Source organism: Pristiophorus japonicus, chromosome 2 (genome assembly GCF_044704955.1).
Source record: "Pristiophorus japonicus isolate sPriJap1 chromosome 2, sPriJap1.hap1, whole genome shotgun sequence".
NCBI classification, from domain to species: Eukaryota; Metazoa; Chordata; class Chondrichthyes; family Pristiophoridae; genus Pristiophorus; species Pristiophorus japonicus.
This window is the reverse complement of record NC_091978.1, coordinates 115,194,966-115,219,555: the sequence shown is the minus strand read 5'-3', so window position 1 is coordinate 115,219,555 and position 24,590 is coordinate 115,194,966. Positions and strand designations below refer to the sequence as shown.

Here is a 24,590-nt window from a genome sequence, read left to right as displayed (position 1 = left end):
CCACTGGTTCTCCCTTGTCCAATCTGCTAGTTACATCCTCAAAAAATTCCAGAAGATTTGTCAAGCATGATTTCTCTTTCATAAATCCATGCTGACTTCGACCGATCCTGTTGCTGCTTTCCAAATGCGCTGCTATTTCGTCCTTCATGATCGATTCTAACATTTTCCTCACTACTGATGTCAGGCTAACCGGTCTATAATTGCCTGTTTTCTCTCTCCCGCCTTTTTTAAAAAGTGGTGTTAAATTAGCTACCCTCCAGTCCATAGGAACTGATCCAGAGTCGATAGTTTTTATGTTCCCTGCAAGCTTCCTCTCGTACTCTGTTGGAAAATGATCACCAATGCATCCACTATTTCTAGGGCCACTTCCTTAAGTACTCTGGGATGCAGACAATCAGGCCCCGGGGATTTTATCAGCCTTCAATCCCATCAATTTCCTGCCTAATAAGGGTATCCTTCAGTTCCTCCTTCTCACTCGACCCTCGGTTCCCTAGTACATCCGGAAGGTTATTTGTGTCTTCCTTTGTGAAGACAGAACCAAAGTATTTGTTCAGTTGGTCTGCCATTTCTTTGTTCCCCATTATAAATTCACCTGAGTCCGACTGCAAGGGACCTACGTTTGTCTTCGCTAATCTTTTTCTCTTTATATATATATAGAGGTTTTGCAGTCAGTTTTTATGTTCCCTGCAAGCTTCCTCTCGTACTCTATTTCCCCCCTCTTAATTAAACCCTTTGTCCTCCTCTGCTGAATCCTAAATTTCTCCCAGTCCTCAGGTGTGCTGCTTTTTCTGGGCAATTTATATGCCTCTTCCTTGAATCTAACATTATCCTTAATTTCCCTTGTTAGCCACGGTTGAGCCACCTTCCCTGTTTTATTTTTACTTCAGACAGGAATGTACAATTGCTGAAGTTCATCCATGTGATCTATAAATGTTTGCCATTGCCTATCCACCGTCAACCCTTTAAGTATCATTTGCCAGTCTTTTCTAGCCAGTTCACGTCTCATGCCATCGAAGTTAGCTTTCCTCAAGTTCAGGACCCTAGTTTCTGAATTAACTGTGTCACTGTCCATCTTAATAAAGAATTTACCATATTATGGTCACTCTTCCCCAAGAGGCCTCGCACAACAAGATTGCAAATTGGTCCCTTCTCATTACACATCACCCAGTCTAGGATGGCCAGCTCTCTAGTTGGTTCCTCGACATATTGGTCAAGAAAACCATCCCTAATACACTCCAGGAAATCCTCCTCCACCGCATTGCTACCAGTTTGGTTTGCCCATTGTATATGTAAATTAAAGTCACCCATGATAACTGCTGTACCTTTATTGCACACATCCCTTATTTCTTGTTTGATGCTGTCCCCAACCTCATTACTACTGTTTGGTGACCTGTACACAACTCCCACCAGCATTTTCTGCCCTTTGGTATTCCGTAGCTCTACCCATACAGATTCCACATCATCCAGGTTAATGTCCCTCCTTACTATTGCATTAATTTCCTTTTTAACCAGAAATGCCATCCCGCCTCCTTTTCCTTTCTGTCTACCCTCCCTAAATGTTGAATACCCCTGGATGTTGAGTTCCCAGCCTTGGTCACCCTGGAGCCATGTCTCTGTGATGCCAATTACATCATATCCATTAACTGCTATCTGCGCAGTTAATTCATCCACCTTATTCCGAATACTCCTCGCAATGAGGCACAGCGCTTTCAGGCTTGTCTTTTTAACACACTTTGCCCCTTTAGAATTTTGCTGTAATGTGGCCCTTTTTGTTTTTTGCATTGGGTTTCTCTGCCCTCCACTTTTACTATTTTCTTTCTATTTTTGCCTCTGTCTCCCTTTTATTTCCCTCTGCCTTCCTGCATCGGTTCCCATCCCCATGCCATATTAGTTTAACTTCTCCCCAACAGCACTAGCAAACACTCCCCCCTAGGACATTAGTTCCAGTCCTGCCCAGGTGCAGACTGTCTGGTTTGTACTGGTCCACCTCCCCCAGAACCGGTTCCAATGCCCCAAGAATTTGAATCCCTCCCTTCTGCACCACTCCTCAAGCCACATATTCATCTGAGCTATCCTGCAATTCCTACTCTGACTAGCACGTGGCACTGGTAGCAGCCCTAAGATTACTACTTTTGAGGTCCTACTTTTTAATTTAGCTCCTAGCTCCCTAAATTTGTCTTGTAGGACCTCATCCCATTTTTTACCTATATCCTTGGTACCTATATGCACCACGACAACTGGCTGTTCACACTCCCTTTTCAGAATGTCGTGCACCCGCTCTCAGACATCCTTGCCCCTTACACCAGGGAGGCAACATACCATCCTGGAGTCTCGGTTGTGGCTGCAGGAACGCCTATCTATTCCTCTTACAATTGAATCCCCTATCACTATCGCACTCCCACTCTTTTTCGTGCCCTCTTGTGCAACAGAGCCACCCATGAACTTGGCTGCTGCTGCCTTCCCCTGATGAGTCATCCCCCTCAACAGTACCCGAAGCGGTGTATCTGTTTTGCAGGGGGATGACCGCAGGGGACCCCTGCACTACCTTCCTTGCACTGCTCTTCCTGTTGGTCACCCGTTCCCTATCTGGCTGTGTATACTTTACCTGTGGTGTGACCAACTCGCCAAACGTGCTATTCATGTCATTCTCAGCATCGTGGATGCTCCAGAGTGAATCCACCCGCAGCTCCAGTGCCGTAATGCGGTCCGTCAAAATCTGCAGGCGGATGCACTTCCCGCACACATAGTCATCAGGGACACCGGAAACGTCCCTGAGTTCCCACATAGTACAGGAGGAGCATAACACGTGTCCAAGCTCTCCTGCCATGACTTAACCCTTGGATTAATTTAATTGTGCAACAACAATGCTAAAAGGTTACTTACTGATAAAGAAAGAAAAAGAAAAACTACTTACCAATCACTTACCCCCTTGGCTGTGACGTCACCTTTCGATTTCTTTCTACTTTTTTGCCTTCTCCCTGTACCTGCACAAGCACGCGTCTCCGACACACCTCCCGAGCCTCCGACTCACCACGAACTCCCAAGTCTCAGCGACGTGTTGAGCCTTTTTATAGGCCTCTCCGACGCTCCATAGGCCCTCGCGGTTGACAGTGTCAAAGACCTTTGTAAGGTCGAAGAACGGCATGTATAATGCTGCCACTGTTTCCTGCATTGTTCCTGTAGCTATCACGCTGCAAAAATTATGTCCGTTGTGCCCCGTAGGGGACGAAATCTGCACTGTGACTCCAGGAGGAGCTCCTCGGCCACGGGAAGAAGACGCTTGAGGAGGACTCTAGTGACGACATTCCCAGTGGCTGATAGCAGGAAGATTCCTCTGTCGTTGCCGCAGTCAGACTTGTCCCCTTTTTTAATGATGGTCACGATTAATGCATCTCTGCTCTCCTTCCTCCAGATGAGAGAGATGGCATTCTGTATTCGCACCAGCAGTGCCTCTCCGCCATACTTCAGTGCCTCAGCAGGGATTTCATCCGCATCCGTAGCCTTGTTTTTAAGCTGTCTTATGGAATTCAGGGCGCCTCCTAGACCACCAGGTAGATTCGTAAAAAATCTCTGGCGAGGAGGCAATTGCCCAAGGGAAGACCTCCAGAGGAATTTCTGGCCCTATATTTTCCCAATTTTTAAAAAAGTTTTTAAATTATGGTTTAAAATAAACTTACCTTAGTGGGCAGGGTTTTTAATATTAAAATGTGTTTTTAAAATTTTATTTTACTATATTTTGTATGTTTTAAAACTCTTACGCTGGTAAAAGTAGGCTATGTGCCTGCTTTTACCAGGCGCAAGAGTTTTCAGGACACTTGCTGGACAAGAGATTGGTAAATACCACAATCTTGCCCATACGAATGTCCTGGCTGTGGAGATATGGAGGATCTGTCAAGCCAGACAAGATCGGAAAAGCTGTTTTTTGGCGCATGCTCATTCCGCACCGAAAACTGGCTTTTGCGATGCCTTCCCGGGTTCGTACACACTCTGTACAGAGGCTGGGATTTCTGGCCCAATATAATTTAGGCAGACACTTCAGAGGGATTGCTGCATTATTGAAAGTGCTGTCTTCTGAATGAAACTTTAAACAACAACAACAACAACTACTTTTATTTATATAGCGCCTTTAACATAGTAAAACGTCCCAAGGCACTTCACAGCAGTGTTATAAGACAAAACAGATAAAGCCACATAAGAAGAAATTACGGCAGATGACCAAAAGCTTGGTTAAAGAGGTAGGTTTTAAGGAGTGTCTTAAAGGAGGAGAGGCAGAGAGGTATAGGGAGAAAGTTCCAGAGCTTAGGGCCCAAGCAGCTGTAAGCACGGCCACTGATGGTTGAGAGTTATAATGAGGGATTATAAAAAATGAATATTACAAACCCAGGCTTGTCTGTTTTTGTATTACCGGTGTCTTGATGGATTTTCCAGAGGATGTCAAGAGGGACACCGAGAGAAGCTGTGAGCTTATTTAAGGGGTATTCAGGGCTGGAACAGAAACTGGTGAGTAGGAAGGCAGAGGAGTTGTGATGGGTTGGGGTAAAATTAACAAAAGTACCCAAAAGGGCAGAAATTAAATGAATGGGCCAAGAGGAAAAAAAAAGCGATGCAAGTAATGGGCTTGGATGTGGAGAGGCAGTCGAAATGTGCACACGAATGGTCATGGAGGGAATTTGGGATATATAGGCCAACAGAGGAACTCCAGGTACCTTGGTTGATGCAGTAGAATATCACAATATATAATTAACCAAAAATCAGCCCACAGCTGCAGAACTTCACTGCATATACAATGACACCTCCAACAGTGCAGCACTCCCTCAGCACTGCACTGGAGTGTCAGCCGAGATTTTTCGTGCTCTTGAACCCACAACCTTCTGACTCTGAGACGAGAGTGCTACCCACTGAGCCACAGCTGAAGAGGTTGAGACTTCGACACCTTCAGTTGATGATTCTTCAATCCCTACTACATTGTGCATATATAGTTTAACTCTTGACTTTTGTGACCTCTTCAGCCTTCAGAACAGCTTTTACTGAGAGGGTGGCTGAGACGGGCACCTGCTGAGACCACGGTAAAATGAAGCATTGAAGCACTGACCACATGTGATCAGCTCCGCTGGGCAGGCCACATAGTTTGCATGCCAGACACGAGACTCCCAAAGCAAGTGTTCTACTCTGGTTCGTTTGTCGTGAAGGAGTTCAAAGGTGGGCAGCGGAAACTTTACAAGGACACCCTCAAAGCCTCCCTGCTAAAGTGCAACATCGCCACTGACACCTGGGAGACCCTACCAAAGACCGCCCTAAGTGGCGGAAGCGCATCCGGGAGGGCGCTGAGCACCTCGAGTCTCGTCAGCGAGAGCGTGCAGAAATCAAGCGCAGGCAGCAGAAAGAGCGTGCGGCAAACCAGTCCCACCCACCCCTTCCCTCAATGACTATCTGTCCCACCTCTGACAGAGACTGTGGTTCTCATATTAGACTGTACAGCCACCTAAGAACTCATGTTAAGAGTGGAAGCAAGTTTTCCTCGATTCTGAGAGAATGGCTATTATTATGATGATGATGAAAGAGTCAATTGAGTCCTATTGACCTAATGAAGAATGAGGGGTGATCTTATTGAAATGTATAAGATTCTGAGGGGGCTTGACAGAGTAGATGCAGGGAGGATGTTTCCCTTTGTGGGGGAATCTGGAACTAGGGGGCATAGTTTCAGAATAAGGGGTCGGGATTGCCCATTTAAAACCGAAATGAGGAGGAATTTCTTCTCTAAGGGTCGTGAATCCTTGGAATTCTCTACCCCAGAGAGCTGTGGAGACTGGGTCATTGAATATATTTAAGGTGGAGATCGACAGATTTTTGATAGACAGTTAAGGGAGTCAAGGATTATGGGGAGCGGGCAGGGAAGTGGAATTGAGTCTATGATCAGATCAGCCATGATCTTATTGAATGGCGGAGCAGTCTCGAGGGGCCAAGTGGCCTACTCCTGCTCCTATTTCTTATGTTTTAATAGGACCATGATTTGCATACATGTGTGAGACTCCTGTCTGATTTAGGCAGGCACCTAATTTGCTGTCAGAAATAGCAATGTTAAAATTCCCATGAAGCTTTTTAACTGCTCCTCATCCCAAAATGCTCCCCTTTATGCCAGAACTGTTATGACTAAGGGCCTATATCTGGAATGTCAATATGCCTCCCATCCCCAGGTTCAAGAAAATGGGGACTAAAGCTAAAGTCTGAAGTTAATTATGTCAGTGTTGAAACCAGAAGGCTGCAAACTGCCAATGAGGAAGATTAAAATACTGTTCCAAAGCTTGTTTTGAGCTAGGTTAGAGGCTAATCGTGAAGAGAGCAGAGTGCCAAGACGCAGGGAGATCAAATCGCATTTGCAAACAAAATGAAGGTGTTCAGCAAAGCGATTACCTAATCTGTATTTGGTCTCCCCAGTAGAGAAAAGTACACAGTGTACAGGGAATACAATATACTAGATTGGAGGAAGTACATGAAAAGAAGTTTCTCAAATTGAGAAAGGGCCTTGGACAATGGTGTTGGAAGAGGTGAATGAACAGGTGTTGCACCTGTTATTTATTCCTTGTATTCTCTGTTTTTGTTTCAGATGTCCAGCATTTGCATGTTTTTTTTCTTTTTAATTTTCACATTATTTTGCATCGGAGTATCTCCATTTGAAGTTCAAAGTGATTTTAGGAGGAATTACTACTCCAGGATTATTTTCCAACATCATTTTAAAAGTACAAGTTGGAAGACATCAAAGCAGCAATAATTTCCCATAAAATGCTTTTTCATTGCATTTCCATCAAAAATGTTGCCAAAAAAGGTTACATGTCTATTGGGCAGATTGACAAGTGTCCAACTAAAATAAAAACAAAGTGCTGGAAATACTCAGCAGGTCAGGCAGCATCTGTGGAAAGAGGAACAGAGTTTACGATTCAGGTCGATGTCCTTTAATCAGAACTTAAGTTAGAGATGTAGCAGGTTTAAGTAAGTCATCATCATCATAGGCAGTCCCTCGAAATCGAGGAAGACTTGCTTCCACTCTAAAAGTGAGTTCTCAGGTGACTGAACAGTTCAATATGGGAATTACAGTCTCTGTCACAGGTGTGACAGACAGTTGTTGGAGGAAAGGGTGGGTGAGGAGTCTGGTTTGCCGCACGCTCCTTCCGCTTTCCGCGAGGAGACTCGAGGAGCTCAGCGCCCTCCCGGATGGTCTTCCTCCACTTAGGGCGGTCTTTGTCCAGGGACTCCCGGGTGTCAGTGGGAATGTTGCACTTTATCAAGGAGGCTTTGAAGATGCCCTTGAAACGTTTTCTCTGCCCACCTGGGGCTCGCTTGCCATTTAGGAGTTCTGAGTAAAATGTTTGCTTTGGGAGTCTGTTCGCTTGCCCGACACAAATGTGGCCCACCTAACGGAGCTGGTCCAGTGTGATCAGTGCTTTGATGCTGGGGATGTTGGCCTGATCGAGAACACAGATGTTGGTGCGTCTGACCTCCCAGGTGATTTGCAGAATTTTGCGGAGACATCGTTGGTGGTATTTCTTCAGCGACTTGAGGCGTCAGCTGTATATGGTCCACGTCTCTGAGCCATACAGAAGGGTGGGTATCACTACAGCCCTGTAGACCATAAGCTTGGTGCCAAATTTGAGGGCCTGATCTTCGAACACTCTCTACCTCAGGCAGCCAAAGGCTACACTGGCTCACTGGAGGCGGTGTTGAACCTCGTCGTTGATGTCTGCCCTTGCTGATAATAGGCTCCCAAGGTATGGAAAGTGGTCCACATTGTCCAGGGCTGCGCCTTGGATCTTGATGACTGCAGGGCAGTGCTGTGTGGCAGGATCAGGTGAGTGGAGGACCTTTGTCTTATTGATGTTTAGTGTAAAGCCAATGCTTTTGTACACCTCAGTGAAGATGTTGACGATGACTTGGAGTTCAGCCTCTGTGCGCAGACACAAGCGCCATCCTCACACTGTAGTTCGACGACCGAGGATGGGACAGTCTTGGATCTGGCCTCGAGGCGATGAAGGTTGAACAGGTTCCCACTGGTTCGATAGTTTAGTTCCACTCCAGCGGGGAGCTTGTTGAGTGTGAGGTGGAGCATTGCAGCGAGGAAGATCAAGAACAGGGTTGGCGCGATGACTCAGCCCTGTTTGACCCCGTTGCGGATGTGGATTGGGTCTGTGATGGATCCGTTGGCCAGGATCACGGCTTGCATGTCGTCGTGGAGCAGGCGGAGGATGGTGACAAATTTTTGAGGGCAGCCGAAACTGAGGAGGACGCTCCATAGTGCCTCACAGTTAACAGTGTCAAAGGCTTTTGTGAGGTCAAAGGCGGCCATGTACAAGTGTTGGTGCTGTTCCCTGCGTTTCTGTTGCAGTTGTCGTGCTGTAAAGATCATGTCCGTTGTACCCCATAGCAGACGGAATCTGCACTGTGACTCTGGGAGGAGTTCCTCAGCCACCGGGAGAAGATTATTGAGCAGAATTCTAGCGATGACTTTCCCTGTGGCTGATAACGGAGATTCCTCTGTAGTTGCCGCAATCGGACTTGTCCCCTTTTTTTAAAGATGGTCACGACTACTGCATCTCTGAGATCTCCCGGCATGCCATCATCCTTCCAGATGAGAGAGGTGAGGTTATGCATTCATGCCAATAGTGCCTCTCCGCCATACTTTAGTGCCTCAGCAGGGATTCCATTTGCTCCTAATGCCTTGTTATTCTTGGGCTGACGGATGGCCTTTTCTACCATTTGCAGGACTGGGGTTTTGCTGAGATGGTGGTAGCTATCATGCTGCAGGATGGTCGAGGACACTCGTGTCAAAGGCAGAGTCTCGATTAAGGAGATCTTCGAAGCGCTCATTACAGTGGGTCCTGACTGCCTCGGTGTCCTTGATGAATGTCTCCCCATTCTTGGCCAGCAGTGGGGTGGGGCTTTGGGTGCTTGGGCCATAGGTGGCCTTGACTGCGGTGAAGAATCCTCGCACATTATGGCTGTTGGCCAACTGCTGAATCTCCTGTGCTTGCTTCACCCACCATCTATTCTTTAGGTCGCGGGTTTTTTGTTGGACCTCGGCCTTAAGCCTTCTGTAGAGCTGCTTTGCTGCTCCCGAGTTGGGTTGTTGCTTTAGGTTCAGAAATGCCCTGCGCTTATGGTTTATTAGTTCCTGGATCTCCTGGTCATTCTCATCAAACCAGTCCTGGTGTTTCCTGGTTGAGTGACTGAGTGTCTCTTCGCAGGCACTGGTTCTGGTGACTTGGAGGGCAGACCAAGCGCTGTGGGCACTCTCTGTCTCAGGGTCATTGAGGGTCACCAGGTTGGCAGTGAGGCGCTGGCTGTATAGGACTCTTAGTTGGATCTTTGAGTGTCCCGGCGTTGATTTTTCTGTGGCACTGCCTCTGTTGCCATCCCCGCTTTGGGGCTATATTGATGTTGGTAATGGAATGGATTAGGCGGTGGTCCATCCAGCAGTCGTTGGCTCCTGTCATGGCGTGGGTTATGCATACGTCCTTGCGATCCCTGGCTCGAACGATGACGTAGTCGAGCAGGTGCCAGTACTTGGAGTGAGGGTGTTGCCACAATGCCTTGTACTTGTCCCTCTGGCGGAACAAGGTGCTGGTGATGACAAGGTCATGTTCTGGGCATTTGTCAGGAGCAGGGTACCACTGGAGTTGATTTTCCCTACCTCCTTTGCCGATCACTCCTTCCCAGAAGTCTCTATCCTTACCAACCCTGGCGTTGAAGTCGCCGAGGAGGATCAGTTTGTCGTCCGTAGGGACGCAGGGCAGGGGTTGTTCGAGGCTGGAGTAAAATCCCTCTTTGGCCTCATCTGTTGTGTTGGGGCGTAAGCACTGATAACTGTGGCGCACTGGTTCCGGGATAGGGTGAGTCGGAGAGTCATGAGACGTTCGCTAATCCCGCAGGGGGAGTCACTGAGGCGGTCGACCAGCTCATTCTTGATGGCGAAACCAACTCCGTGGAGGCGGCGTTCTTCCTCTGGTTTGCCTTTCCAGAAGAAGGTGTAACCTCCACCTTGTTTGAGCTGGCCTTCTGATGCCCACCGGGTCTCGCTTAGGGCGGCGATGTCGACATCGAAGCATCTAAATTCCCGGGTAACAATGGCGGTGCGGCGTTCCAGTCTGTCGCTGTTGGACTTGTCCATGAAGGTCCTGACGTTCCAGGTCCAGAACTTCATTTCGAAGGGTGGAAGATGCCTGTGCGTGCGTTCTTTTAACATGGGGTGGCCGTTGCACACCTGCTACCACACGGGCTTAGCAGAGCAAGGTCTTGGTCCAGTGACAAGGGGGTGCAAGACGACTGGAGACCAGATACTGCTGTATGGGCCTAGTTGCCTATGGTGGGATGCGAGCCATAAGCTTGGCGCTGAGCAGCGCCCTTCGGTGAGGTGGTGATAAAACCGAGGCCTGGCTGAGGGCAGGCATTTGGATGGTCAGAGGTCCATTTTGTGGAAGGAGGAGAGCTCAAATAGGTCAGAGTGACCACCATGTGCTCGACAGCGACTCCGCTGTTGAGTGGGGCTAGCGACCGGGGGAGGCCAGAGCGTCGCCGGTGGAGTGAAGGCCAGGACGTCGCCAGAGGGTTGAAGGCCCAAATGTCGCCGGAGGGAAGACATGCATGAGGGCGAGGAGTGAGGATAGGGCCCAAACCTGTGGTTGGAGCTTGTCGGAGGCTCACCTCCATTGAGATCACCGGGGATCAGTTGGAGCAGCTGAGTCGTCCATTGGGGAGCGAGAAGCGAGGGTCTAGTTGGAGAGACTTGGCAGCAGGGAGGTCAGCCTGGAAGGTGTCGGGGATGGGGGATGGGCAGTAGGCCTTTGCAGCATGGGTTTTAGGGGTAGGTAAAATACTTTTGGGGTCGAAGTTAGGACCAGAGAGGACTTAGACAATAGAGAGTCTTGCCTTTTAATTAGGGGAAACCCTGATCCTAAATAAAAATAGGTGACACATTTATGTAAATCTGTGGGATAAGATTTATGTCCCATCATCATCATAGGCAGTCCCTCAAATCGAGGATGACTTGCTTCCATGTCAAAAAGTTCACAGGTGTTTCAATGCTGGACCTAAAATTCCAGGTCCGAACTAAATCTTGAAGGGTGGAAGATGCCTGTGACCGAGCTCGGTCTTGGTCTAGTAGCAAGGATTAACCAAGACGACTGGAGACCTGCTCTGCTGCACAGACCTAGTGCACACACATATCGCAGTGTCCGTGCTGCCTTTGGGCCCTTGCCTCTTCTGGGCCCCGATCTCGCACCTCTCCTGGGCCCCGATCACATCCCTCTACAATCTCTCGCCGCTCCTTCGACCCGACCTCGCCACTCCTGCAGTACTTGCCCACGCTCCAATCACCGATGATGTCACTCTTCACTGCCATTGCTCTCCTGCTCCAGCACGTACTGCTCCCTGGAGTGGTATGCTGCCACACTGCTCCTTCCACTCCACAAGTGGGCTGACGGCTGAATGAGCTATGCTCACCCACATAACAGATATAAATGTGAATATAATTATGTGGGTTTTCATAATGTATTCTGTTGAAACCAGACAAAAATGAATTGGATAAAACTGTTTTGGTGAAAATATAAAAGAGTATAACAGCATGTTATAATCCTTCATGGTGTGGATCTAGAACAGCTGAAGGAAGTATAAGTCATAGTAAGATGGTTAATGAGTGGCATGTACTTAGAATGGTTGCACTTTAGTAATTAATTTTGAGGCAGTTTTTCATTGGAGGATTAGGAACTCTCAAAAATTGGACTGTGAGGTGCTCTCCATATAATATGGAAAATATTGATGGAATTATAAAATCATTCTAGCGTTTTTTTTCCTTCTAAAATACCATTAATGTAAAAATGTTTTAGGGAATTTAATCACAATATGGTTAAGTCTGAACTTTCTTTCTCCTGTTAAAATAAGCTTTCTATATAGCCTGCTGGTCTTATCAAAATAAATATTTATGCTCATCAGGGTGAGGAATGGTACTGTCAGGAATCTAATACTTTTCTATTTTGGCACCCATTATCCATATGTAGCGTTCTCAGATTACTTACAGCACAGCCAAAAGCAAACTAATTCTTCCTACATTCAACTCCAAGAGGGTGCCTAAATCCAAGAGCCTCCATTCCCAAATGGATCTGAGTGAATGTCCTTCTCCCAAACCCAGCTGTTTCTCTCAGTAATCATGGGTTTTTTTGCACTAAATTATGAGCAATACTGTGGCCCCTGACATTTCATCAGTTTGAACTAGGGAAATTATATTTGAACATCTGCAACAGTTTCTCCTTATCCCATCTCCAATCCATTCCCCATCCTAGTGCCCACTCTCATCCTTAAAAAAAAAATGGGTATTAAGTACATCGGTAAATATTTGGAAGCCACACACAGACAATCATCATCATAGGCAGTCCCTCGGAATCGAGGAAGACTTACTTTCATTCTTAACATGAGTTCTAAGGTGACTGTACAGTTCAATACGAGAACCATAGTCTCTGTCACAGGAGGGACAGATAGTCATTGAGGGAAAGGGTGGGTGGGACTGGCTTGCCACACGCTCTTTCTGCTGCCTGCGCTTGATTTCTGCATACTCTCGGCAACGTAATGAGAGGATAATGTACAATAATGAGAGGAGCGATAGAATGGAGAAGAAACTTACAGAAAGAATGAAACAGAACAATTAATTGGACAGAGTAGCAGACACCACATGAAGAAAAGCATGTAATAACCATAGAGAGAGAAAAGATAGAAGACAAAAACAGAAACTGCAATACAAACAATGAGAGTGAGAAAGGAGAGAGACACTTGGTGAAGATGTGTATTTTTTTAAACCATGATCGATGCCACAGGATATCAACTATTATAATACAATGGCCTAGAAATTGAATAAGGCCCGAAAATGGGCCCGGGAATCGCAATGCGCACTCACCCCGCGCCCGTTCGGAGGACTGCAGGCATCATGCAAACTTTGTGCTGCCTGCCAATTTACATGATTGTAGCATTCAGCCCAGTGCTGAACACACTGCTGAGTGGCTGAATGCTCAGCAGGGGGCCCAAGTTCATGTGAGGCTAGCTCCAATTAAAGCTAGCCTGCACCTCTTCAAGGGGCGGCGCATTTCTGCCTGCAGCAGCTGCTGGAACAGGTTGTGGAGGCAAGTATGAGAAAGAACCAGACTGAATAATGGTAAGAGAAAGGGCTCCAAACTTCTCGAATGCAGCACTGGAGGTCCAGTAGATCAACTCCAGGAGAGATGTCCTCTTTCCAGGAGGCCTTCCAGGCAACAGACCGGACTGCAGTGGTAGTGGATAGCCACTGTGTAAATGCCAGCTGTATAGCCCCGAGGACCTGAACTCATTGCAGGAAGAAGTTTTGTGACCTCATCAGTGAATTCATCTTCAAATGCCATATCCCACTATCTACACCACTAGCCTCATACACTGCTCAATGCACCACACCCCATCGCTGACCTATCAACAATCTCTACCAAACACGACTTACACCTCACATTCATAGCTTTATCTCACCCACATAACTTACCACTGTTGCCTCACACAGATATTTCACAGCTTGAACACACTGTCAGCTATTCAGCCATGACAGACACATTACCTAAACACATTACACCACACTCACTGACACACTTCCCTTTCTCTTAGAGAAAAAGGTGGCACATAACAGGTACCAGCAGACCTTAACCAGCGGGGAACAGGCTTGCCTGCATCACCTTACCCTCTTGGAGGAGATGGTGCTACCCATTCTTGGCAGGGGCATGGCTGAGCCTGTGGCCAGCGGTGGGGCTGAAAGAATAGAAGATGACGATATCCTCATATTTTATCATCATCCTCACATCCCACTTTCTCCTCATCTCACAATCTTTTCTGATTTTACAATCTGCACATGGTATAAGCATTGACTTCTTGCTCACCCCCCTTTGCTCACCACAACCCTACTCTTGTGCCTTTCTCATTTCAAACACCCAAGAAATCCAGTCTGCCCAGTCAGTGAGTCAACATGAAGAGGGAGAGGAGAGTGAAGAAGAAGAAATACCGTCACTTGATTTCACACTCCTAGCCACCTGCTCAGATGCTCACAAGTCCTGCTGCAAAGGACTCAGAAAAAGACTTCGCTGGGGCGGCCTACAGAAGAATGCTGATGGTTCTGCACAATGAAATGCTTGGTGCATTGGCAGGCTTAACCGAAAGCCTCAATGCAATGTCACGGAGCATGGAGGAGTCCAGCTCCAGACTTGCACAGGGCTTTGGGCAGAGCTTGGGGCCTATCCTTTCCAGTGTGGAAGGGCTGGGCAGATCCCTTAACGCACTTGTGGACACATCCATCATGCCGAGTCTGGTGGCCAAAGTCTCCGCTTCCATTGCAGCCCAAGCAGAAAGCCACCCAATGTCTAAGTGTTGCAATGGAAGCTCAGACTGAAGTCATGCAGGCTCAGCTTACTGCCATGTAGAACACAGACTGCTGCCTTCATGGCTGGATATACCAGTGTTGAAAGTGGGTTAGCAGGGTGTCACAGCAGTTCAGCAGTCTGTACTCCAGTGCTGCCTCAGGGAAGTGGCAATGTATCTGGGGAGGCCAACCTTGATGTCGTTCCTCATGATGACAGCTTTCGTCCTCCCACTACTTGCCACTCTGCTAGTGCCCTTGCTGTTGCCTGTCAGCCAGCCAACCCAGATTGCAGCCGCCCATGCTGAGGTGGTGCAGCCCGAAGCTCCTCGAGGTCAGCCTGCAAGGCCATCTGCAGTCTCCCCCACTGAAAGTCAGTAGCCTTCCACCAGCCATGCTGCCGCAACTGGGGTAGCACTGTATAGGAGCACTACAATAGGCAATGGCACATGCAAGACAATCACTAACGGAATGCTCAAGGGTGATTAGTTGATTTTTTGATGTAATATTGGATGAATAGGTGTATCAAGTTGGATTGGAAAGTTTGCTTTGTGTGGTATTTATTTCAGCAATGTGGTCAGAGAACACTGTGATGGTCATTAACAGTGGGAAGGTAAGACGTGAGACTAACGTTGAAGAATCCCAACGCCAAGAAATTCACCTTCACAGCCACTGGCAGTGTTGTCTTTGCCCTGGAGTGAGGCTGCAGATCTAATTACAAAAGGTGGCAGAGTTCTGTGAGCACCTCCTTTGTAAAGCGTGGACATCTGACACTGCTCCTGGCTCAAGTTGAGTTACGTTAATTGCTCTGGGAAGACCCATGGTGGGTAAGGCCTCCTGCTGTGAGCCCTTCTTCCCCCTCCTCCTCTTCTCTCTGCGACCAGCTTGTCCTCTTTGCTGCCTCTGCTCCATCTCCCTGTCATACTGCAGGCTAAGGAGGATGACAACTAGAGCACCCATGACTGGGATCAAGTGGTGTGACCAGAACCCTTGAAGTCAGAAGCAAGGCCTTCTCCACTTGCAGCACCACAATCTGTCACCTCACCAACTTTAAACAACCCTAGAAAGCTCCAAACACTTTCACAAATTTGCACAGAGCCAGTAGAAATCAAAAAGCAAGCAATCTGAAAGTTGTTGATGATCCCTTTAAATAGCGCTGGCAAAGGAGTTCTTCCTGCTGCTGAACGGATGGTAACACATGGTGTTAGTTCCAGCGATGACGATGAAAACGGCAGCGCTGGCATCAAATCAGCATTGCACACTGATTGACGTCATGATCTGCCTACCATACTTCCAGCACACGCTCCTACCGTCCTCACCAAATGCCGTCTGGTGCAGCCCGCACCAGAAGTGTGGGCGGGCTGCACGGACACCATTTTGGACCTAATTCAGCACCCGTAGCGAGCAAACAACAGGCGCTACGCAACACAATTTCTAGGCCATAGTGTGTTGCACGGTATAATGCTCTGTCATTATAAAGTAGCATATCCTCCAACTCACTTTGAGCTTTGCCACAGGAGATCTTCTAGTTTTTCGTGAATCTTTAGTTTTCTGATGTATGTAAATGCCTGTGTTTTTTATTAAAGGGGGTGTACCCCTATGATTAGGGCATGTGATTTGTCATGACAAAAAAATGCAGAAAATCACAGAACAAGTTGTAGGTGAAGTTATGAAATTCACATGAGCAGGCATGGAGAAATCCCAACCACTGCAATGGGTACATCCACATTGCCCTTTTTGCCACACTATTTAGCCATTCTGGTCTCCGGCACTGTTCATTTTTCTCATAGTTCACTTCTGGTGCTGCTCCCTTTTGGTTCATAGTTGTTACAGTGCAGACACTAACTTGCTTATCCTTCACAAGCTGAACTCTGGTACACTTTGGCAACATCAACAAGAAGCATTAGGTTTGTTTCTACATGTACGCTGATGACATCCAGTTCCACCTTTCTGCTTTCTTCAACAATGCAAAGGCTGCAGCTACAAGATCTAGCTGATCCAAAATATCCTGCAGCTCAATGTCTGCAAAACCAAAGCTGTCCTTTTCGGCTCTGAGCAGCTGCCATCACAGGCTATCTCAAAATACTGAGTCTGAATGTACTACTGAATTCCAAGCTCAGCTTCCTCCCCCACATCTCTATTACCAAGATGACTTGAGCAATATTTCTGTTCCCCCCCCCCGCCCCACACCACACACACACACACACACACACACACACACACACTCCATAAAAGCCCTCCTAGTTCATGTCTTTATCACCTTGACACTCACCATTTTAAACTGGTCATCCGGCTTCAGTGCTGCAGTCTGTGCCCCCAACTGCATAAAGTCCAGCACTCCCATTACCCCCATCCTCCAAAACCCCAGCGAGCCGACTTCAAAAGTCTTCTCTCTTTCAGATCATCTATGCCCTTATGCTGCCCTACCTTTAGTGATCTTCTGCCTTACATCCCAGCATGCACCATCTGCTCCTGCCCCCAGGAACTTGTTACCCAGTTCCCTCTACCTTGCCACCTTTCTCCCTGCTTTTGAAAACCACCTGTTAAATGTTGTATTTGGCTTCTCTTGGCCCCCCCCCCCACCCTCGAATTTTCAACGATCCATAAGGCTGTGAAAATGTCAGCTTCTGGTTAACAATCCTGCTGAGGCTCCTCCCATCATGCCACATGCGGATAATTCCATCTTGGTGTTCCCACGTACAATTAATTTGGCATGTTAAACATCATTGCCCAGGCGCGCACATCATGGAACTAACTTCATGCTGCACAGGGTAAGTGCTGCTGATCACAGGATGTGGCACAGCTGTCATGTAATGATGTTTCACTTGCCCTAACCATGAGGATCCACCTTTAAAGATAAAACTGCCAATTTTCTTGTTTAAGTGTTGCATTTTGCAGACAGCATTGTATCAGCAACAAAGTTGCACTAATTTAAGATCAGCAGTAGAAGCTATGGTCCCAAATTTGGCTCTCCAGTTTTTTCGGTGTACTTACGTGAGGTGCGGCGACTTTCCACGCTCAAAACGGCGGCGAAAAGATATCATCGTATTCTCTCCTTGTGCTTGGCAAATTACAGTAGGGGGGTGGCGGAGCTAGGGCCCTGCACTCAAGAGTGCCGGCAGATCAACGCATGCACACTGGAGGTTTCGCGCATGCGCAGTAGCTCCTCTGCAGCATGCGACCCGATGTCCCACCCTTATCCCAGGCCGAGTGGCATCATGACATGCGCCAAGCTGCTGCACGTCAAGGAAAGAGTCCCGCATCTATCCCCGGCCGAGTGGCCTCCCGCGCCGAGGTAAACATAGAAACATAGAAACATAGAAAATAGGTGCAGGAGCAGGCCATTCAGCCCTTCTAGCCTGCACCGCCATTCAATGAGTTCATGGTTGAACATGAAACTTCAGTACCCCCTTCCTGCTTTCTCGCCATAACCCTTGATCCCCCGAGTAGTAAGGACTTCATCTAACTCCCTTTTGAATATATTTAGTGAATTGGCCTCAACTACTTTCTGTGGTAGAGAATTCCACAGGTTCACCACTCTCTGGGTGAAGAAGTTTCTCCTCATCTCGGTCCTAAATGGCTTACCCCTTATCCTCAGACTGTGACCCCTGGTTCTGGACTTCCCCAACATTGGGAACATTCTTCCTGCATCTAACCTGTCTAAACCCGTCAGAATTTTAAATGTTTCTATGAGGTCCCCTCTCATTCTTCTGAACTCCAGTGAATACAAGCCCAGTTGATCCAATCTTTCTTGATAGGTCAGTCCCGCCATCCCGGGAATCAGTCTGGTGAACCTTCGCTGCACTCCCTCAATAGCAAGAATGTCCTTCCTCAAGTTAGGAGACCAAAACTGTACACAATACTCCAGGTGTGGCCTCACCAAGGCCCTGTACAACTGTAGCAACACCTCCCTGCCCCTGTATTCAAATCCCCTCGCTATGAAGGCCAACATGCCATTTGCTTTCTTAACCGCCTGCTGTACCTGCATGCTAACCTTCAATGACTGATGTACCATGACACCCAGGTCTCGTTGCACCTTCCCTTTTCCTAATCTGTCACCATTCAGATAATAGTCTGTCTCTCTGTTTTTACTTGAGTTTTATTTTTTATTTATTGATGGGAGGGAGGGAGGGGGGGAGGGAGGAGGAGAGTTTTGATGGGGGGTGGGAAAGAGTTTTAATCCGGGGGGGTGGGGGTGGGAAGAGTGTTTTGATCGGAGGGGGGGGGGGGGGAGTTTTGATCGGGGATGCGTGAGGGAAAGAGTTTTGATCCGGGGGCGGGGGAGTGTTTTGATCGGGGGGGGAGGGGGGTTAGGGGAGGGGGGAGAGTTTTGATCGGGGGGGGGGTTAGGGGAGGGGGGAGAGTTTTGATCGGGGGGGGTGGAGGAAAGAGTGAAAGAGTGTTTTGATGGGGGGGCGGGGGGGGGGGGGAAGAGTTTTGATCCGGGGGGAGAGTGTTTTGATCTGGGAGGGGAGGGGGGGCGGGAGAGGAGGAGAGTTTTGATGGGGGGGAGAGTGTTTTGATCGGGGGAGGGGAGGGGAGGGGGAGTCAGCAGTCCTCGGAGAGAGAAGTCCTCCAGTCCCTCGGAGTTGACTCCTGCAGCCTCCATGTTCTGCGAGCCCAGCCTGCTGTGTGTTGTGTGTGGCCAGTTCCCTGCGCTCTCTCACCCGCCCGGGTGTCCCACCCACCCGCACCTATCCCCAATATAGTGGCCTCTTGCACAGGCAGGCCCGTTGACTTCCTGGGCCGAGTTATGAATTATGAAGGTAGGACTTAAGTTTTATATTGATGGTTTCTATGCATCTTGAATATTGTTGTGCAGGTGTTTAGTGCTTTGCAAGGTCCTCTCCGCTTTCCCCCCCCCCCCCCCCCAAAGCCCATCTCTGGCTACCTGCGTTGATTTCTTGACTCTCCGCAAGGGTTTTCTGTGCGGCAACAAGCGGGCCTAAGTTAGTTTAGAGCAACTATTAGCTGTCCAAACTGGCTTAAATGGCCAAAACGGGCATAGGTGGCTGGTAATGCCCCTTTTGAAAATAAAACTAAACTAAAAAAAAATCCTAACTAACTCACTTACACTGGCGCAAATTAAATGTGCAGAATGGGGATTTTTAAGATACTCCAGAAAAATCAAGTTGCTCAAAAAAAACCAGCAACTCCTGGGCAAATTTGGGCTCATAAAGAGGGCGATTTGCAGAAATCCATTACCACAAGTGACAACGTAGATATAAGCACAACATTTAAGAAGCGGGCTTAACACTTTTAGTATTAAAGAGGACTAGGAAAGAGCAAAAAAGGATTAAGGTAGGTAGCTCTGGCGTGAAGTTTGCAGTGACAAGGACATGATGAGCTAAAATGCCTCCTTTGTGTTTAAAGTTTCTATGGTGAACTGCTTCCAACAATGCAAGGGAACTGAATCAACTACAGCCTCTGTCTTTATAACCCATGGCACTTAAACTGTGGATGGCAATTTATTTTCTTTGTACCTCTCGGCTCAGTAATTCCTTCAAATTGTTACTCCTGATATTCAACAGCACTCTGTTCAAACACGAGCTTAAATAATAAGTAGAATGACAGCCAAGTAGCAAAGACTACTAAATTAATCCTATTTTTTTCATAATTTTTTAAAATTTTAATTAAAAAGACTCCACCCCGCAAGTTCCTGGACTTTGGTAGATGGTACTGGGGAGTATACCAGGCGTTAGGTGGGTTGGAATTTGGGGCGGGATCTGATTGCACTGGATCTCCAACCCTTTCTCCCCACAAGCAATAACTGACAGGAGGGGGCAGGTGCTTCTTGCACCTACTGCCGTCTGCCTGGTGTCGCTGAAAGAGGTAGGGCAGGCGGGATGACATTATCCACCAGAAATCCCCATGGTTCTGCCTTTCTTGGAGCCAATGAAAAGTGAAGCACCAATGCTAACCTCCACAGGCAATGGTGGCTTTCTCGGGTTGTTTAGAAGAAATTCCAACTATCGGCTGGTGCAGTTTGGTGTTGCTCTGACATTTCTGGGCCCCTGCAGGGTGAACACCCAAGGAGCACCATAAGTGGAGTAGGTTCATACTCCCTTTATGTAAATGAACTTGTCCCTGGAATTTGATATAGTGTGACATTCCCACTGACACCTGGGAATCCCTGGCCAAAGACTGTCCTAAGTGGAGGAAGTGCATCCGGGAGGGCGCTGAGCTCCTCGAGTATCGTCGCTGAGAGCATGCAGAAATCAAGCGCAGGCAGCGGAAGGAGCGTGCGGCAAACCAGGCTCCCCGCCCACCCTTCCCCTCAACCACTGTCTGTCCCACCTGTGACAGAGACTGTGGTTCTCGTATTAGACTGTACAGCCACCTAAGAACTCAAGCAAAGAGTGGAAGCAAGTCTTCCTCAATTCCGAGGGACTGACTATGACGATGAGGAATTTGGGAAGGAGTCGGTGCTGGGCACGACTGGTGGCTGGATGTCCTGCCCCATCACACTTGTTGCACCAGATCTGTGCTAGAGAAATTTTGGGGCCTTCCTGAGTAAGGCAAGTTAATTTTCTATCTTGAATCTGGACAGTTTTAAATATACTTAGTTTGTCCCTTCTATTTTTCCAGGAGCCATGTCAGGCGGCTTTAACTTTCAGGTTACAGATGGATTGAACTTCGCTCCTCGGCAGATCTTTAGCATTACCGCTGGAGCACTGGTCATAAACATGGAAGCAAACAATGGTTTAGGAGTCTTTCCAGGTAAGGTGGCAGTTCTTCAGTACTGTTTTGTTCAATTTATATTGGTAAAATGCTGCATATGATTTGAAATTATCTGTCACTGAACAAATACAGATTTAATCTCACATGTTTTTATGTGAAAAGCTTGAACGCTTCTTAAAGAACTTTGTCCGTGCAGTTGTTGACCGAGACATATCCAACTGGTACCTGCATGACATTCCTCCCAAAGAACAGAAAAAAGCGATAAAATATATAAATGGAGGATACTGCATTGGGAATTGAAAATAAATAACATATTCAACAAGCAAAGAAAATTCTCTAAGTCATCAATAATGAATTTGAGTATTTTTTACGCCATCTTCATGAGTGACTTCCTATTGATTGAATGTTTAGTTCCAGCTCAATTATTTTTTAGTACTTGAGCAAATAGTGCTTTGGTCAGGTATGCTAGCCTTGAACATGTGAAACCGAAGGACAGGAACAGATCAGTTGGTCCATCGAGCCTGTCTTCTACTGTCATGGTATAACTTCTGCACAACAGCACCCCTCATCTGGCCCCTCCACCCATCAGCCATGCACTCTCCAGAGAGAGGCATATAAACAGAGAAAGAAAAACATATGTCAATTTAGGAAAAATCTGACCCTACAGGCGATCAAATAAGTTCTGGAAGACACATTCCCCCAGTTCCCACCTACCTTCTATAAGCAGGTTTGTTGGCCACACTCAGAAACTTGTCCCGCTCCCTTCTGAATGTTTGGAGTGAATCCGCTCTCACTGCCCCCTATGAAATGGTATTGTTGTGCCAGTACTATAACTTTATTTTATTTAAAGAGAAGATGCATTTTATTGACCACTGCTGCCTTTGTCATTACTAGAGCTGTCATTCCTAAATCAGAGCTGCAAATTCTTTTTCTCTTCTTAGGCAGTCCCTCGGAGTCGAGGATGACTTGCTTCCACACTGAGTTGTCAAGTGACTAATGAGTCCAATGCGGGACCTATAGTCTCTGTCACAGGTGGGCAGATGGTGGTTGAGGGGGACGGGTGAGTGGGGTGCCTGGGTTGTCATGCGCTCCTTCCGCTATTTGCGCTTGGCTTCCGCTTGCTCCCGGTGAAGAGACTCGAGCGGTCTTAGGCCAGGGATTCCCAGGTGTCGGTGGGGATATTGCACTTTTTCAAGGAGACTTTGAGGTGTCCTTGGAGCTTTTCCTCTGCCCACCTGGGACTCGCTTGCCGTGTCGGAGCTCTGAGTAGAGCACTTGTTTTGGGAGTCTGGTATCAGGCATGCAGGCAATGTGGCCCATCCATCGGAGCTGATCGAGTGTGGTCAATGCTTTGATGCTGGGGATGTTGGCCTGAGCGAGAACACTGACGTTGGTGCGCTTATCTCGCCAATGGATTTGCAGAATCTTGCGGAGGCAGTGTTGGTGGTACTTCTCCAGTGCTTTGAGGTGCCTGCTGTACATAGTCCATGTCTCTGAAGCACGTAGGAGGGTGGGTATCACTACTGCTCTGTAGACCATGAGACCTGAAGGCGGTGTTGGACTTTGTCATCGACATCTGCCCTTGTTTGACAGTAGGCTCACGAGGTATGGAAAATGGTCCACGTTGTCCAAGGCCTCGTCATGAATTTTGATAATTGGTGGGGGGGGAGGGGCAGGTTGGCAGAGGACCTTTGTCTTACGATGATTAGTGTAAGGCCCATACTCTCGTACGCTTTGGTGAAGGTGTTGACGATGGTTTGGAATTCAATCTCCAAGTGTGCGCAAACACAAGTGTCATCTGCATACTGTAATTCAAAGACACGGGATGGGCCAACCTTGGATCTGGCCTGGAGGCGACGGAGGTTGAACAATTTCCCATTTGTTCTGTAGATTAGCTCCACTCCAGCGGGGAGCTTATTGAGGGGGTGATGGAGCATTGCAGCAAGGAGGATCGAGAAGAGCGTTGGTGCGATGACACAGCCTTGCTTGACCACAGTCCGTACGTGAATTAGGTCTGTGGTGGATCCGTTGGTCAGGATCACACTTGCATGTCATCATGGAGCATGGTGATAAACTTTTGAGGGAAACCGAATTTGAGGAGGACACTCCATAATCCCTCATGGTTGACTATGTCGAAGGCCTTTGTGAGGTCAAAGAAGGCCATGTACAGAGATTGGTGCTGCTCCCTGCATTTCTCTTGAATTTGATGCGTGGTGAAGATCCTGTCCATTGTTCTCCTTAGTGGGCGGAATCCACATTGCGACTCTGGGAGTGTTATGTCTTTAATACTCTTATGAATGACTCCACGAGGTCTAGTATTGTACTTGAGCTGTTGTGACCTTAGTCCCATTTATTGTAACTCCAGAGTGAGGCACAAGCATGATGGACAGCCTTTTATACTGGGCCCTGCACACCTATGTAGGTGACCCTCAGGTCTCGCACCGCAGTGCCCTCTGGTGGCACACCTTATGTAACTATACATTTAGTATACATGGTCTACATACATGACATCACTTCCACCCCCCCACCCTCCCCCTGAAGTCTTTAATGCAACTTGACTCGTACATTGACAGTGAACTAGGCTTTGCTCTTCCTGGTTGACCATTGGAGGGTTGCTTCTAGCTTGTTTGGGTTGGTAGTGAGAGTTGTTGCCAATGGAGGTCCCAGTGGTTTCTGGTTATGAGTCCATGACTACTCCATTCTCCCCCCCCCCCCCCTCCCCCACACACAGAGATCATGCTAATGGCCCGTTACATGCAAGTTGCATTCATGTTCATCACATGGGTTTTACATTTACATCTTGGTACATTTGTTGGGTGGATTACAGTTGCATTTCTTTTTGTGTGGTACAGGTACACAAGGACAGTCTAGTTCCAGCACGGCCGGATGAGATCCGGGTCGTCTGGTGGCGGTGCAGCGCCCCATGCTAGTGGGTCTGTGGGTGAGGTGAGCTCATTTTGCTCGAGTTGCCAGAGCTCAGGGCTCTTGCTGTTACTCCTAGTATCGGGCAGCCCCAAAGACAGCTGATATGCCTGTGACCTCCCTGTCCTTTTCGTTTGCACAGTGTTGCTGCTCCCTGGGAAAGGGTCTGAGCAAGTAAGCGTTTCGTCCAACCGACGGTGGGGCTGCCTCATCTTGTCTGGCAGTTCGCAGGGGACTGCTAACTCGCTTTCCTTGAGGGCACCATTGTGAGCACTCCAGTTTGGGATCCTGGCTGGTCCAGGTTCCGTTCGGAGGAGCCGTTGCGGGTGACCCTTCGCTCTTGGGCATTGCCGTGGTGGCGAGTGGGTTTATGGGCTGCGCCTTTTCCACCCGGGTGTTGGGCGACGGTAACCGACTGCGAGCATAGGCGCAGTTTACTGTTTCTGGCCCGTGGCGGTTCATGCCATCAGGTGCCTGCAATGTTAAACCGATCTGAGGCAGGGTATCGCTACCGGTGCCTCTGCTCTCTGGAGATTGTTTACTCTGTGGCTTGTCTACTTCTGTCAGCTGTGGGGACACTTTA

The 24,590-nt window shown here is 48.0% G+C and overlaps 1 protein-coding gene across 2 annotated transcripts in view; it reads left to right on the top strand.

Moving 5' to 3' along the window:
- cspg4ba (chondroitin sulfate proteoglycan 4ba) overlaps positions 1–24,590 on the top strand; it is a 177,102-nt gene that overhangs the window by 73,479 nt on the left and 79,033 nt on the right. The window contains exon 7 of one of the 2 annotated variants that reach the window (XM_070868745.1): positions 20,993–21,124. The exons of the other annotated variant lie outside the window; for it this stretch is intronic. Within the exon in view, the coding sequence (XP_070724846.1) occupies positions 20,993–21,124 (132 nt within the window). The remainder of the gene's footprint in view (positions 1–20,992; positions 21,125–24,590) is intronic. 2 annotated transcript variants of the gene reach the window in all.